Source organism: Aethalodelphis obliquidens, unplaced genomic scaffold (genome assembly GCF_003676395.1).
Source record: "Aethalodelphis obliquidens isolate GAN/ISIS:26980383/991018 unplaced genomic scaffold, ASM367639v1 scaffold5, whole genome shotgun sequence".
Classification (NCBI taxonomy): domain Eukaryota; kingdom Metazoa; phylum Chordata; class Mammalia; order Artiodactyla; family Delphinidae; genus Aethalodelphis; species Aethalodelphis obliquidens.
The window spans coordinates 67,510,076-67,528,189 of record NW_020837949.1 but is presented as its reverse complement, the minus strand read 5'-3'; the positions used below and the strand labels follow the sequence as shown (position 1 = coordinate 67,528,189).

Here is an 18,114-nt window from a genome sequence, read left to right as displayed (position 1 = left end):
ATCAATAGTGACAATAACAAATCAGTAGCATCAACTAAACTACTGACATTTGTTGAGCACTTGCATGTATGAAACCCTGTAATACTAACATTATTTTAATTTAATTATTCCAACAACCCTTGTAAGATCATCTACGTTTTTCAGGTGAAGGTACTGAGGCAGAGTGGCATTAAATAACTTGTTCAATGAATGGAATTTAACATAGTTCTGTGATTGACCTCCTTTTAGTAAAACATTTTTATTTTCTATTTAAACTCAATATTGTGAAGATAATTTGACCTGAAGATTTAGAAATATATATATATATAAAACCAACCTTTAATAGATATGTTCATGAAAAACTGTATAGGTCTAAGTTCTATGAATGAATTCAGGGACTATATTGCTCACCAGTGAGTTCTGTCAGCAGTAGAATGCCTGGCATAAAACAAGAGTGATAAATATTCATGTCGTGGATACAACCCAATGGGGACTGAGTCAATGTAATTTTTTATACATACATTCACCTTTGAACTAGGAGCCATGCTATTTTTTCTTATGGACACCACACCTAGCACTAAATAATCTTTTTACATTTTTCTAAAAATATATATTTCAAGAAACACCACCACTAGGAATTATTTATTTACTGTAGAATTATTGAGAAAAATATTTTCCATTATATTACCCAGGATCCCCTGCAGTAGCATCTGTGTAAAAAACAATTGTTTTAACAATTTTAGGTATGAAAAGGAAATTTAATTTAACATGAGAGATCAAAACAGAGGACCGTTAGAAATTATTACTTTTTCCATACTTTTGTCATAAATAAGGAGTTACAAAGGACACTTTAGGGCACTAAAAGATATAGTTCAGAAGGCTGGCATGATGAAAACACATCAGGAACATCAAACTCTCCCATGTTCTTACAAGATGAGATACATAATGGAACTATCAATACTCCAAACAATGATCAATCTATAATTGTACTTACCCACTAAAATCCTACTCTACTTTGTAGGAGAATTATGTTTTCCCAGCAATAATTATATACTCACAGTTTTAAAAGCATCATTTTAACTATGACCATCCATGACACAGAGCTGGCATTTATAAAATCTCACATGTTCCAAATTCTACTTATATTTTTTATCTCCTTATCTGTCACTCTGTTTTCACTTTTAATTTATTGAATCTTTTTAGCACGAAAATTAACACACTTTAGTAATCTATCTTATATCTTTATAAAGCCTTACAATTTTAAAAATTGAATCAATATTCACCATAATCTTGTGAAAATTAGAGACAGTATTATTCCAATTTTATAGAGGCAGGAACTGAAATTCTAAGTAATCTCTGAGGTAAAATAACTTGTGTTGAGTTGGGACAACCTAATCTTCTTATTCCTTTTCCAGAGTTCTTCTGGTTTGACTAAGGTCACTTAATCTCCCAAGTCAATTGTAATGTGTATGTGGTTTATCATTCTTAGCCTTCACTAATTTACGAGTGATATTCAGATTTCCTGTCAGTAGCTTAATTTTTGGATTAGCAATTGATCACTTCGTCCAAAACTATTTTTCTAGAACAATTTGAAAAACATTCCCTCCGCTGCTTTTATTCAGTAGCATTTGTTCTTTGAAAGAGTCTAATTTAAAATCCATATCAAAGAATATATACTGGATCTTGGAGGAAAGAATATTACAGCAAAAATAATAGATATATTGAAGAGAATTGGCCTGGCCAAAGCTCATTTTTGTGAATTATTGAGAAAAAAATAAATGAGAATCTTCAGGTAAAAAATTGAATTCAATTCTGTTCTTTGGGAGAGGGACATCACTTTGTTGTACAGAAAATTGAATAGTCACCTAGAAATATAGATTACTGAAGCTCCAACTCACTTCTTACAATGTTCAAATATATTTTTGATCTAATATGTAAAATATAGAAACCATTAAAAAATAATAAACCTGTATATGTACCTATAGGCATGAGTGAGTTACTTAAATCTTTCAGTTTTCAACTCTCAGATCTGAAGAGTGGAGAGATATATATATATGTGTGTGTGTGTGTGTGTGTGTATATATATATATATATATATATATATATATATAAAAAAATTTAAAGCCAGGAAAATTCATCTTAATTAAAATGTAAATCAACATCTTCTCTAGGTTTCTAGACCTGATATTAATATAAAGAGGACCTTATATAATATTTCATTAATATACTTCATAGGATATTTTACATATATTAAAAGTTTAAAATAGTATTTTTGAATGTATGTGAATGAAAAGGGAAATGTGCTGTAAAGCAAATGGATAATGCAACATCTGATTGTTTTTTGCCTGGGTTGTGGGAAAAATAAGAAATTAAGTGAATTAAGTACACATTTTGACCTTGCTGTTTCATAAAGGAATGGTGACCCCGTAATGTGGAAATTTCACATCTCTACAATTTTCTCTGTATAGATTGAGCTCTTTCCTAGAAGCTCATGTTATCATGTTTCCTTTAATAATCTTTGCTTTCATAATTAAAGCCATTATTATTTTTATCCTCATCATCAGTGTCACCATTATCACTATTTTGAGCAAAGGAGATGTAGGGCTTTTGAACAGGCTCACACCTTTTTTATAGCTTTAAAAGCTAGAAAATATGCTCTTTGAATGTTTGTAGTGTTTATGTAATCAGTACCTACATTGCCAAGGCTTATTGAAAACAGCTGGGTGCCTGCTGCCTGCCTCACCCTTTGTTGGAACTGTTGCCAGAACAGGTAGTCAGAAATGGAAAGTAGGGGAAAATTCAGACATCTGGGGTGTCTCTCAGGAAAGCAGCTGTGGCTTCCTTAGGAAGCAGTCATTGTTTCCCATCAGCCAAGACTCTGTATACCCTTGGGTCCAGTTCTGGCATGGCTGGCCTAGGAGGATGCAGTTTATGACTTAGGACTTACGCGAGAAACCATTTGGGCAGTCCCATCTCTGGCAGAACATTGAGAGAAATCCCCCAAGCTGCAAGCCATATGTGAGCTGTTGCCCTTCTATTTAGCCTACTCTGGGAGGTTCCCATTTACTGGGGCTCTAATCATTCCTTTGACACAAGCAAAAACAATACAAAAGGATCTTTTCAAAACATATCTTTCCAAGATATACTGGCCTGTTTTAAAAACCAGACATGACTATTATTTCTGTAAACATGGCATTTTTTCCCCAAAAATGAACTCATTTTTAAGAGACTTGTTTTGTTTCCTAGATAGAAGGCAAGGCAAGTACAAGGAATTTTTTTTAACAGCAGGGTAAAAGTCCTGGATTAGCAGTCTTGAATGGTATCCTGCATGCGTAAATATATTCTCTTCCAGATATAAATTTTTGTACATCAAGTATTAAAAGTTGTTATTCATGTGACAAGACCTGGGCTGTTGATTTACGTCAGAGAGATGTCAGGAGCATTGCTATGTAGGACATCCTGAGAATCAACATGCTATTGTGGTAGGATTATCTGGCAGGAACTGCCACTCATTTACCAGGAGAATGGCATTTTGATGGATTAGAACAGAACAATTTTCTTGATAATTTTTATTGAAACAAAGCTCTGGTTTTAGAATGTAGATGCTTTACATTTTAGTAGTCAGAAAAAAGGCATTAGAAAGGTGTGGTACTTTGAATTTTAGATTAAATATCATGTGTTTTATCATTACTGAGGGTTCTGTTAGGACACTTAAGGACCATGATTAATCCAGCAACATTTTATTAAAAAATCTTCAGTTTCAAAACATACTGGATATGAGGCAAACAATTTTATGCCAATGTTAGGCATACTCAGGAAAACTAAAAAGAAATTTTATTTCTAGTAGCCAGAACTTGTTGGCAGAAATATAAAAGCAAAAATTATAATAGCAATTAATTTTTAAATTCACTGAACTATCTTACACTTAAAAAGAAAGTGAAGTCATAGTACACAGGGCAAGGAGTCGGGTTATCTTTAATGTTTTACCTATTGCTAACTTTAATACAGAATCAAACTAGTGTTCATTGGGTCCCTTGTGATTTTTCCTACTCTTGTTTTATTCTTAACTTTATAAAAACTAAAACAGACTATCCTTAAAATTTTTAATTGCCCTGATTTTTTTTTTTCCTTCTCACATCTATAAAAAGTAAAGAGGGCTTCCCTGGTGGCGCAGTGGTTGGGAGTCAGCTTGCCGATGCAGGGGACGCAGGTTTGTGCCCCGGTCTGGGAGGATCCCACATGCTGCGGAGCGGCTGGGCCCGTGAGCCATGGCCGCTGAGCCTGCGCGTCCGGAGCCTGTGCTCCGCGGCGGGAGAGGCCACAACAGTGAGAGGCCCGCGTACCACAAAAAAAAAAAAGTAAAGAATGTGAGGCTCCATGTTAAGTATAAGAGGAAGATTATGAGTGTAAAAAGATTCTTTCCATAAAATATATATTTCCTAAGATATTTTTCCCAAAAGAATGGTCAACATTGACCCAAGCATTCATTCTCACAAGTGATATTTGGACCTTTATTAATTTGACCTTATTATAACTCTCTCTCCATGTCTTCATAATGTTTTCTCTCCTGTAGTTCAAGAAAAATTTCTAAAATCTTATCATTAAGAACTTGGACAATTAGAAAAATATAAAGTTAGGCTTCAGTTTTGACAAGGCACATATTCTGGTCATACTTTGGATATAAATCATGCCTTACCAACTTTGGTTGTCTCTCTAATTTTTCTCTTTGTGGTAAGTTGGGCATTTCTTTGTACCTATCCTTTTGACAAACTTCAACTAACAACAACAACAAAACTAACCTGGAAAAAACTGAGAAAAAGGAAGACTGGATATTGAGAGTATATATATTAAAATATTTAGAAAATTTCCAGGAAATCAGTATAAATCGAAGATTTATCATTGCATATAAGGAAAGGCAAGAATGTAGTAAGTAATCAAAGGCAATTTAAAAATCCATGTTACTGGATGGTTGTACCCATAGAATAAGGGTTGGTAATACTGGAAATATTTAAAGTAATATATCTATAAAGACACTTTATACATAACTTCGAATTCAGAGAGGAAAAATCCACAGATGTTTTTGAGAAATGTAGCATCTATTTTCTCTTTATGCTAATTATAGTTTATTCGGTTTCCACTAGATGGGTTTGTATGCACGGTAGCTAATTCATGTCAACTGTCTTCAAGTATATTCTCTGAATTGTAGGTAGGTCTTAGAGACCTCTAAGTGATCTCTAATCTTCTTACTAATATTATGGCTTTCAAATGTCATTATGATATCTCAAAGGTGATCTGGGTGAACAATGGGATATTCTATAGGAGTACTGCTGAAAAGGATAAACACTTTCTTGAGCAATTTAGACTTGAAGAAATGAATAACTTATTGTACATAATAGGAGACAATCATCTCTGGGGAACTGAAGAAATGGTTGCAATAAAGATTCTGCATTTGTTATCTAGATTAACTTAGTGCTTTAGTGCTTCTTTGTCACTGAAATTATATGGGTCCTTTGCCCCAACTGAGTAGTAAAATAATGAAATACCTGATTTTTCTGGTTTTGGAGTTCAGCTGAATTATCTTAAAACTCTGTTCTAATGTTTCTTTTGTGTTTATTTTCTTTTTAAAAAACATTATTGTGCTACGCTTAGTGTATTCTCTCGTTTAAACATTAATTTCAGAGGACGTTTAATGGTTGAGGAAAACACATTCTTTTTCAAATAAGCCACTGTTAGTACATGGGCATTCATGTGAACTTTCTTTTCATTTTTTTTTCCTTAGTTAAGAACATAAATATATTTTTTTAAACTAATGTAAAATTATAATGTTTGATTTAAAGTCTAAATAGAAATGAATATTACTGAATCTTTATAAGACCACATATTAAACATAGCTGTGATTATATCTGCTTTTGAATAGGGTATAGAAATAAGCACAGAGAACACAGGACTTCCAAGTAATAGTAGTAGTTTCTGGAAATATTTCTCTTAAGCCCTTTGTTCATTTGTCTGTATATTACTCAGTATTTTGGTCATATATAGAACATACTGGAAGTAAAATCAATAATTCTCAATTTGTTATGAGTTGGAATTTGTCAAATTGTGTTCTTGCAAAACTCTAGGGGAAAAAATTTATTGTTAACTAATATATTCTAATGTTTTCATTTCAGAAGGACCTTCAATACATGTGGCTTCAATTTCTACTCTAGTTCTGTTTGTGTTTATTTCTTCTCTTGCATTAATAGGAAATAGATATATTTTGTAACAATTCAGGTCTCATCTCTGCTTAAATTCTTATCTGTACAGCAGACAGTAGTCATGTTTAAAGAAACAAAATATAATGTTCAAAAGTATAGAGGACACCTACAAGATGGTGGAGGAGTAAGACATGGAGATCACCTTTCTCCCCACAAATACATCAGAAATACATCTACATGTGGAAAAACTCCTACAGAACACCTACTGAATGCTGGCAGGAGACTGCAGACTTCCCAAAAGAGCCACGTGGCTGACAGGATCTTGGTGCTCTGGCCGGGTGTCAGGCCAGTGCCTCTGAGGTATGAGAGCTGAGTTCAGGATATTGGTCCACCAGAGACCTCCCGGCTCCACGTAACATGAAACGGCAGAAGTTCTCCCAGAGATCTCCATTTCAACGCTAAGACCCAGCTCCACTCAACGACCAGCAAGCTCCAGTGCTGGACACCCTATGCCAAACAACTAGCAAGGCAGGAAAACAACTGCATCCATTAGCAGAGAGGCTGCCTAAAATCATACTAAGGTCACAGACACCTCAAAACACACCACAGAACGTGGTCCTGCCCACCAGAAAGACAAGATCCAGCTTCCTCCAGCAGAACATAGGCACTAGTCCCCTCCACCAGGAAGCCTACACAAGCCACTGAACTAACCTTAACCACTGGGGGCAGACACCAAAAACAAAGGGAACTACAAACATGCAGCCTGCGAAAAGGATACCCCAAACACAGTAAGTTAAGCAAAATGAGAAGACAGAGAAACGCACAGCAGATGAAGGACCAAGGTAAAAATCCACCAGACCAAACAAATGAAGAGGAAATAGGCAGTCTACCTGAAAAAGAATTCAGAGTAAAGATAATAAAGATGATCCAAAATCTTGGAAATAGAATGGAGAAAATAAAAGAAACGTTTAACAAGGACCTAGAAGAACTAAAGAGCAAACAAACAATGATGGACAACACAATAAATGAAATTTAAAATTCTCTACAAGGAATCAATAGCAGAATAACTGAGGCAGAAGAAAGGAGAAGTGACCTGGAAGATAAAATAGTGGAAATAACTCCTGCAGAGCAGAATAAAGGAAAAAAAATGAAAAGAATTGAGGACAGTCTCAGAGACTTCTGGGACAACATTAAATGCAATATATTTGGATTATAGGGATCCCAAAAGAAGAGAAAAAGAAAGGGACTGAGAAAATATTTGAAGAGATTATAGTTGAAAGCTTCCTGAATATGGGAAAGGAAAGAGTCAATCAAGTCCAGGAAGTGCAGAGAGTCCCATACAGGTTAAGTCCAAGGAGAAACATGCCAAGACACATCTTAATCAAACTATCAAAAATTAAATACAAAGACAGAACATTAAAAGCAGAAAGGGAAAAACAACAAATAACATACAGGGGAATCCCCATAAGGTTAACAGCTGACCGTTCAGCAGCAACTCTGCAAGCCAGAAGGGAGTGGCAGGACATACGTAAAGTGATGAAAGGGGAAAACCTACAACCAAGATTACCCAGCAAGGATCTCATTCAGATTTGTTGGAGAAATTAAAACCTTTATGGACAAGCAAAAGCTAAGAGAATTCAGCATCACCAGACCAGCTTTACAACAAATGCTAAACGAACTTCTCTAGGCAGGAAACACAAGAGAAGGAAAAGACCTACAAAAACATACCCAAAACAATTAAGAAAATGGTAATAGGAACATACATATTGAGAATTACCTAAAATGTAAATGGATTAAATGCTCCAACCAAAAGACATAGACTGGCTGAATGGATACAAAAAGATGACCCATCTATATGCTGCCTACAAGAGACCCACTTCAGACCTAGGGACACATACAGACTGAAAGTGAGGGGATGGAAAAAGATATTCTATGCAAATGGCAATCAAAAGAAAGCTGGGGTAGCAATTCTCAGTTCAGAAAAAAATAGATTTTAAAATAAAGACTGTTACAAGAGACAAAGAAGGACACTGCATAATGATCAACGGATCAATCCAAGAAGAAGATATAACAATTGTGAATATTTATGCACCCAACATAGAAGCACTTCAATACATAAGGTAAATGCTAACAGCCATAAAAGGGGAAATCAACAGTAACAAAATCATAGTAGGGGACTTTCCCCACTTTCACCAATGGACAGATCATCCAATATTAAAATAAGTAAGGAAACACAACCTTTAAATGATACATTAAACAAGGTGGACTTAATTGATATTTTTAGGACATTCCATCCAAAAACAACAGAATACACCTTCTTCTCAAGTGCTCATGAAACATTCTCCGGGATAGACCATATCTTGGGTCACAAATCTAGCCTTGGTAAATTTAAGAAAATTGAAATTATATCAAGTACCTTTTCCGACCACAACGCTATGAGAGTAGATATCAATTACAGGAAAAAATCTGTGAAAAATACAAACACATGGAAGCTAAACAATACACTACTAAATAACCAAGGGAGCACTGAAGAAATCAAAGAGGAAATCAAAAAGTCCCTGGAAAAAAATGACAATGAACACACACGACCCAAAACCTATGGGATACAGCAAAAGCAGTTCTAAGAGGGAAGCAATACAATCCTACCTCAAGAAACAAGAAACATCTCAAATAAACAACCTAACCTTACACCAGTTGGAGAAAGAAGAACAAATAAAACCCCAAAGTTAGCAAAAGGAAAGAAAACATAAAGATCAGATCAGAAATAAATGAAAAAGAAATGAAGGAAACGATAGCAAAGATCAATAGAACTAAAAGCTGGTTCTTTGAGAAGATAAACAAAACTGATAAACCATTAGCCAGACTCATCAAGAAAAAAAGGGACAAGACTCAAATCAATAGAATTAGAAATGAAAAAGGAGAAGTAACAACTGACACTGCAGAAAATCAGAGGATCATGAGAGATTACCAGAAGCAACTATATGCCAATAAAATGGACAACCTGGAAGAAATGGACAAATTCTTAGAAAAGCACAACCTTCCAAGAATGAACAAGGAAGAAGGAGAAAATATAAACAGACCAATCACAAGCACTGAAATTGAGACTGTGATTAAAAATCTTCCAACGAACAAAAAGCCCAGGACAAGATGGCTTCACAGGAGAATTCTATCAAACATTTAGAGAAGAGCTAACACCTGTCCTTCTCAAACGCTTCCAAAATATAGCAGAGGGAGGAACACTCCCAAACTCATTCTACGAGGCCACCATCACCCTGATACCAAAACCAGACGAAGATGTCACAAAGGAAGAAAACTACAGGCCAGTATCACTGATGAAGATAGATGCAAAAATGCTCAAAAAAATACTAGCAAACAGAATCCAACAGCACATAAAAGGATCATACACCATGATGAAGTGGTGTTTATCCCAGGAATGCAAGGATTCTTCAATATAAGCAAATCAATCAATGTGATAAACCATATTAAGAAATTGAAAGAGAAAAACCATATGATCATCTTAATAGATGCTGACAAAGCTTTCGACAAAATTCAGCACCCATTTATGATAAAAACCCTCCAGAAAGTAGGCATAGAGGAACTTACCTCAACCTAATTAAGGCCATATGTGACAAACCCACAGCCAACATCGTTCTCAATGGTGAAAAACTGAAACCATTTCCTCTAAGATCACGAACAAGACAAGGTGGCCCACTCTCACCATGTTATTCAACATAGTTTTAGAAGTTTTAGCCACAGCAATCAGAGAAGAAAAAGAAATAAAAGTAATCCAACAGAAAAGAAGTAAATCTGTCACTGTTTGCAGATGACATGATACTATATGTAGAGAACCCTAAAGATGCTACCAGAAAACTACTAGAGCTAATCAATGAATTTAGTAAAGTAGCAGGGTACAAAATTAATGCACAGAAATCTCTAACATTCCTATACACTAATGATGAAAAATGTGAAACAGAAATTAACAAAACACACCCATTTATGGTTGCAAAAAAGAGTAAAATACGTAGTTATAAACCTACCTAAGGAGACAAAAGACCTGTATGCAGAAAACTATAAGACACTGATGAAAGAAATTAAAGATGATAAAAACAGCTGGAGAGATATACTACATTCTTGGATTGGAAAAATCAACATTGTGAAAATGACTATACTACCCAAAGCAATCTACAGATTCAATGCAATTCCTATCAAACTGCCAATGGCATTTTTCACAGAACTAGCCCAAGAAATTTCTCAATTTGAATGGAAATCCAACAGACCCTGAATAACCAAAGCAATCTTGAGAAAGAAAAGCAGAGCTGGAGGAATCAGGCTCCTGGACTTCAGACTATACTACAAAGCTACATTAATCAAGACAGCATGGTCCTGGCACAAAAACAGAAATATAGATAAATGGAACAGGATAGAAAGCCCAGAGATAAACCCACGCACCTATGGTCAACTAATCTATGACAAAAGAGGCAAGGATATACACTGGAGAAAAGATGGCTTCTTCAATAAGTGGTGCTGGGAAAACTGGATGGCTACATGTAAAAGAATGCAATCAGAACACTCCCTTACACCATACACAAAAATAAACTAAAAATGGATTAAAGACCTAAATGTAAGGTGAGACACTATAAAACTCTTAGAGGAAAACATAGGCAGAACACTCTATGACATCAATCACAGCAAGATCCTTTTTGACCCACCTCCTAGAAAAATGGAAGTAAAACCAAAAATAAACAAATGGGACCTAATGAAACTTAAAAGCTTTTGCACAGCCAAGGAAACCATAAACAGGATGAAAAGATAACCCTCAGGATGGGAGAAAATATTTGCAAATGAAGCAACTGACAAAGGATTAATCTCAAAAATTTACAAGCAGCTCATGCAGCTCACTATCAAAAAAACAAACAACCCAATCCAAAAATGGGCAGAAGACCTAAATAGACATTTCTCCAAAGAAGACATACAGATGGCCAACAGGCACATGAAAAGATGCTTAACATCGCTAATTATTAGAGAAATGCAATCAAAACTAGAATGAGGTATCACCTCACACCAGTGAGAATGGCCATCGTTAAGAAGTCTACAAATAAGAAATGCTGTAGAGGATGTGGAGAAAAGGGAACCCTCCTGCACTGTTGGTGGGAATATAAATTTGTGCAGCCACTATAGAGAACAGTATGGAGGTTCTTTAAAAAACTGAAAATAGAATTACCATATGATCCAGCAATCCCACGCTCAGGCATATATCTGGAGTAAACTCTAATTTGAAAAGATACATTCACCCCAGTGTTCACAGAAGCACTATTTACAATAGCCAAGACGTGGAAGCAACCTAAATGTCCATTGACAGGTTGATAAAGGAGATGTGATACATATATATACAATGCAATGTTACTCTGCCATGAAAAAGAGTGAAATAATACCATTTGCAGCAACATGGATGGACCTAAAGATTATCGTATTAAGTGAAGTAAGCCAGACAAAGACAAATATCATATGATATCACTTATATGTGGAATCTAAAAAGATGACACAGATGAACTTATTTATGAAACAGAAATAGACTCACAGACATAGAAAACAAACTTATGGTTCCCAAAGGGGATAGCAGGGGAGGGGTGAGAGATAAATTAGGCATTTGGGATTAACATATACACACAACTCTATGTAAAATAGATAACCAACAAGGACCAACTGTATAGCACAGGGAACTATACTCAATACCTTGTAATAACCTATAATGGAAAAGAATCTGAAAAAGCATAGATATATATGTATATATGTATGTATAACTGAATCACTTTGCTGTACACTTGAAACTAATACAACATTGTAAATTAACTATTTCAATTTTAAAACGTTAAAAAAAAGGATTAGATGCCTGATTTCCTCCATTTTTAATAAGGCCTCTAAAAACACAGACTTAATGGGGAGGAGCAGCAGAATGACACATCAGTTCCCGCTGACATTTTATTATGGATTAATGGCTCAGATTAGCCACCTGCCAATTGGTGAACTTTTGGGAAAGGGGCGGAGAAAATGTGGAGAGCATCTGTACAGGCCAAAGTTCAGGCATCAGAGTGGAGGGCCCTGGGAAGTCAAGGAAATAGCCTGAAGACAAGGGCCACTAATGATGTGTTACACAGAGAGAGCTTGACACCAAGAGTGAACTTCCTCTGTTTCATATTTTGAATCCAGCTGTTAAAATCATGGGACTTGCCCAGACCTAGAATAAAATAAGTGTTCATTGAGTTTGTACGTATCTGGAAGCATCATATCTACAGATTAGGGAAGAATATTGCAAAGAAAAAGTGCTGTGGTTGCCATGTAGTCTTACACTGGCCTAAGTAGTAATTCCCCTGCCTTCATTGTACAAATAGTTGATTGAGAAATCTGTTAATGAGCAATTATCTCAAATGACACTTTTAATCTGATCAGCTATGGAGAACTAAAATGAACAACCTAATACAAAAATCAAGAGGAAGATTGGACAAGGGAAAATTTAAAATAAAATGACTGTAATAATCAAGTGATCATATTGAGTTCATGTTAAGTAGTTTTCCAGCTTAAAATGATATATGAAATGTATGTTTAGATCTATTATAAGTATATACACACATTCAAAAATATAAAAGCAAATCTGTGTTTTCCTGTTTAACTATTTTCTAATAAAACTGGGTGTCTATTTCAGGGTCATGCATATTTTGAGAAGGACATATTCATTGCGTTGAATTTCTATGATCTTGTGCCAATCTGGATTTCATTATATATAAAAAAATCCACTTTATGCTTAAAATATTGATTGTGAAAAGGTCTTAGAAACCTAGTAGTTAGTGGCAAAAAAGTACAGTGATTACTAAAAAAGAGAAAATGAATTCACTATTGATGTTCATATTCACTGAACTAACTTGCCAGGATGTGTAGTTTGATTTTCTGGGGGACATTAAGTAAACAAAAACATCATACAAGCTCTGATATTTAGTAGTTTTGTGACTGCTTGGTAAACCACATAAATTATGAGTTCCCATTGCCTCACCAGTAAACTGGATACCAATTCTCCAAGTTTGCTGTGAGAATAAAACATTCTAATCCAGTAAAGGCATCTAAGACAATGCCCAGCCTAAGCAAGGGTTTCACTGTGCATTAATCTTACATGTGAATCTGACCCCTTCACTTCATTAGCTTTTCTCCTCCATTTGGAGGGATAATACATAGGGGCCTGAAAAACTAGAAAACCAAAAATAGAGAAACAAAATAAAACTACAAACTGCGCAACACTGCACTTTTTGGTAAGAAGGTAAAAGCATTTTAGGTAATACGATAAGATCTTTGTGTTTTCATTAGGGATGGGTCCTTAAGGAAATAGGACTGGATTTATAGCTTCAAAAGTGGAAGGATTTAGTTGGGAAGTGGTGAATTAACAACAAAGGCAAGTACTGAATTATAACCTTTCTCACACTCTTGTTAGATCAGAGGTTCTTAATATTTCAGATATCCTAGATGAAAGTATGGATAGTCTAGTGGGTGGAGAGTAGGGAAGAGGAGAATTATGACATACAAAATTTTACACACAGTTGTAGAGGTTTCATTCTCCCTAGACTTCAACCAATGAAATAATCCATGTGACCTTAGACACTAGATTGAAAACCAATAAAAATTTCTGCTGCCAAATATTTTTCAGATACCAGTGCCTTGCACAGCACAAAGTATCAATTAGTTGCTCAGTTAATATTATGGATCCAAATTAAACTATTCACCCCGATATCATAGCTTTATCATCTCTTGAAAGCTGTCTTCTCAGCTATCCCTCTGCCAACATTAACCCATATGCATATACAAATGTAATTCACTGCACAATCTACTAACTTTCACAAATATCCCTTATCTTGATATTACTTTGCTTGGCACCGCGTGAGAAATCCCATGAGGTCATTTTAGTTGAAGTACAGTCAAAAGAAACAAAATCAAAACCAGCCTTTAAGTATATTGCATTTGATTTCTGAGGCAACTCCAGAATGTTAATATTATTCTTGACTCCTGCTTCAAAATGACTTTTGATTTTATTTTTGGTATTTCTTTTTTATATTGTGGATGTTACAGGCTGAAAGTAACACATGGATTTGAATAAAACTATCAGATTAGCTAATGTAAAGGATAATGGTTCTCTAGAAAGAACAAGAAGGTTCCTATGAAACTGAACAACCTACACATCTAATCTAAATATCCGGGTTTAAGAGGGTTTTGTTGTTGTTGTTATTTTCATATCCAGGCTTTAATAGCAAATTCATGGCAGTTGAGGGTATTTTCTGTGAATGAATGACTGGCCTCAGTCAATGGCCTTGGCTTCACTTTAGTCCATCACCCCAGAAAGTTCCCCACGCCTTCATCTTATTGCTTGACTATGTCTCTTGGTACATTTTAATGGATCTTTCAGTAATTGTGATCATTCTGGGGAGAGGCAAGTGGTCATATTGTAATCATTTGAAGAGGTTTGCAAAGTAAAAAAAAGTATGGAGAAACGCTTTCACAGCTTTCCCCATATCCCCAGCTGTTTGGACATTTTTCATCATCACTCTAATAACACATAAAATGGAGATCATAAAAGAAATCCTATAGCTTAATTTTAGTGTATAGGTAAAGGGTAAGGGTTGACTTTGGAAAGCTCTGAGGTGTAAGGACTATGACCGGTGCCTAGATTTTACCTCAAGAAGAGCAGAAGGTGTGTGTGTGTAGGTCTTACGGTATTTAGATGACACACAATGAAAATTTCTGCAACCGGTTAATTCTTCCTGAGGATGGCTGTATTATCATTCTTGCTAGGATCATAAGAAGTCAACACTTTAACTTGGTTAAATTTTGGTGAATTATTGGGAATGTGTGGTGTTACTTGAAAGCAAAGGGGTAAACTCAATGAATTCTTATGACTGTTTATTATGATTTAGTATGTCTTCAATTTTAAAGAGAATTTTGCAGTTACAGTTTTACACCTGGGAAGATCAAAAGACTGAGTAGTTAAGTCAGCAGTGTTTAGAATTTAATTCATGTTGGGTGAAGTTCATAATATGGTAGATCACATTGCCTCAGAGATAAATGATTCCTTAATACTGTTTTTATTTCTCCTTTTCCGAAGGCTTCTTAAACTATATAAATAATGAGATTGTTTAGTAGAATACAAACAACATGCAATGTATCCAAAAGCTGGAAGACAGTTCTGTTTCATTCACTGCCTAATTTATATAGCCCCATCCCTAGAAATGACCCAGATTTGTGAGGATATTTTATTTTATAAGCCACAGAAACAAAACTTTTTACTCCTACTCTTCACATAACGTGTTTTAAGCTGGGTTGGCTAAATTCTATCAGTGAACAACTGCTAGATTCAATTTGAATAATTTAATTGCTTAAAATATGTATATTCATTTTCCCCTAGAAAGGTATTTCTAACTCAGTTGAACAGAAGTATTGAATCAATTTTAATTGTTCTTCCTCTCTGTATTTTATTTCTTCAGGTTTTTTTTTCCATCTGCTTTGCTTTCTGGGGAGTAAGAAGCATGAAACAACTTGTCTCAGACCCTGGGAAATGACTAAACGTTTGTACACAACTCTCTTGTTTTAATCATTTGTCCACAACAATAATATATTACTACTGCCTATGGAAGTATAATTTTATATAATGATTATATGAACTATTTCTCTAATGTGAGGTAAATACATTTATCTACTCTTGCTTCCTTTCCACATTTATTATTCTCTATTAAAATTAAAGTCAACTGCAGTTACTTTATTGCTAGGGTTGAAAGAAGATAATTTCAAATAGAATGATGTTACATCCACTGGTATCATCTAAGCCAATGAGTATGAGAATAAGGGATAACTTCAAAACAGTAAAAGGAATTAAGATTTTATTAGCATTGTTTAGACAACTTTTCATTTGCTGTCTGCTAAAATTGTGCTTGAATACATATTTGTTGTCATAAAATATGTATTACATGAGTTGTCTGCCTAAGGCTAGGTTTACCTTTGAAAGCCATATAACCTAAGGAGTAACATTACAGAAAATGACATCACTGAAATGAAAATCACCAGAATTCGTCAGAATTCATTTATTCCGTAGATTAATTTGTGATACATATGTCTAATATGTTTGGTCAGTTTGTTTTGGCAAATTGAGGAGTGTGCAGTATTTCTGTGCTATTTTAAATTGTCACAATCATGTTAAAAGACTCTCTAAATAAAATTGCCCAAGCATTGTGTGTATATTATTCATTGGGATTGTAAAAATCTGCCAAGTATTTCATTAGGAGGGAACTGACAGAGATAAGCAGGAAATGGTTCAAAGGGGGAAGGTCTGAAAACAGTTGGAATATTTTTCTTTCCTTCTTCCAGTATTTCTTAGATTTAAAGTTACAATTTAAGTAACCAAAGTTATAAGCACTAAAACAGTTAATACTGTCCTTCACTGAGCTTTGCCTATATTCATTGCTGGTTTAAAGAGGCTGATCAGTTGGTTGACTTTTTTTTTTTGCGGTACTGGGGCCTCCCACCGCCGTGGCCTCTCGCGTTGCGGAGCACAGGCTCCGGACGCGCAGGCTCAGCGGCCATGGCTCCCGGGCCCAGCTGCCCCGCAGCACGCGGGATCCTCCCGGACCGGGGCACGAACCCGCGCCCCCTGCATCGGCAGGTGGACCCCCCAACCACTGTGCCACCAGGGAAGCCCGGTTGACTTATTTTTAATATGTTTTCTAACCTTTGAACAGAGAAAAGTTGTGGAACTAGTAAGAAGAATCAAACTGCAGGTGTCTGGACTCATGATGCAAAACTGAAGCACATTTATTTTGAAAACTGGAAAAGCAGAGGAAGATTAAATTTTGCATGATGGAAAAAATTAACAAATTATATTTCAAGCGTCAGAAGTAGGGAATTGGCTTTGCTTCATTCATCTTTTTTTACTTCTTAATTTAACACAGAGCTAGAGCAAATACTTGAACCCATAACAGATATTAGTCCTATTCTTCTCCCTTACCAACAGTTCTTGCTGGGCTTGGCATATTTAGAATCGTATTAAAGCAGGGAAACCTCTGTTGGCTTGAAATTGCTAATTTTATAGCATAAAAACTCTGAATACCCATATTCTACATCCTAAAACCCTTCAGTCTATAGGTTACAGCCTTCAAGAACAGCAAAGAAAAGAGAGCTTCCACAAATCTGTAAGTAGATTTTTAATGTGTTATGACAGTTTATTGGTTTCGCCATGAGTCATGTATAAACATGTATATATGCTTGAATATATATGAATTTATAGGAGTGGTCTAGGAATGAGCTTAATAATGGAAATAAAGAATTCAAAATTGATAAAAGATACTTTTATGCTGAAGTTTAGTTTTCTTTTAGTCAACTCAAATTAATCTATTTTCTCTTAGTTACTCTCACTATGATTATAAATTATTATTATTTTTTTTTAGAAATGCAGACATTTTCAAGCTAGGAATTTTCAGGCCTTTGAAAGTAGAAGTGATTCCCAGATAGGTAATATTCCCAAGGCCTGTGTGTGTTAATCAGGGCACTTTTTTCTTCACCTTCAACCTTGTTAGTTTTCCAGTCAAGTTTTCTCTTGTCGAGCACTAATACATGATGACAGATCATGTAACTATTATTAATGTTGTAAATTAATCTTGAGTCATGCCATGTAATTTATGCTTACTCTTGACTGGAAACACTTTACCTCTCTCTCTCTCTCATTCTCTCAAGAGAAAAGCACTAAAAATAAGGTTCATCAATTACTCAGCACTTGTACTGGAGAGGTGTCAACTGACTTTGAAATGATTATGAATATTCTCAGGTTTGATAATCTACCATAAGGAAGGCTAGAGAGAGGGAAGACATATTTGTTTATTGAGTAATACTCGATTAGCATTCTTTCCTTTACTCTCTA

The 18,114-nt window shown here is 35.1% G+C and overlaps 1 protein-coding gene across 1 annotated transcript in view; it reads left to right on the top strand.

Moving 5' to 3' along the window:
- AGMO (alkylglycerol monooxygenase) overlaps positions 1 to 16,415 on the top strand; it is a 323,204-nt gene extending 306,789 nt beyond the window's left edge. Inside the window, exon 13 of the mRNA XM_027102575.1 lies at positions 15,692 to 16,415. Within this exon, the coding sequence (XP_026958376.1) occupies positions 15,692 to 15,766 (75 nt within the window). The 3' untranslated portion in view covers positions 15,767 to 16,415. The remainder of the gene's footprint in view (positions 1 to 15,691) is intronic.
- The last annotated feature ends 1,699 nt before the right edge of the window (positions 16,416 to 18,114 follow it).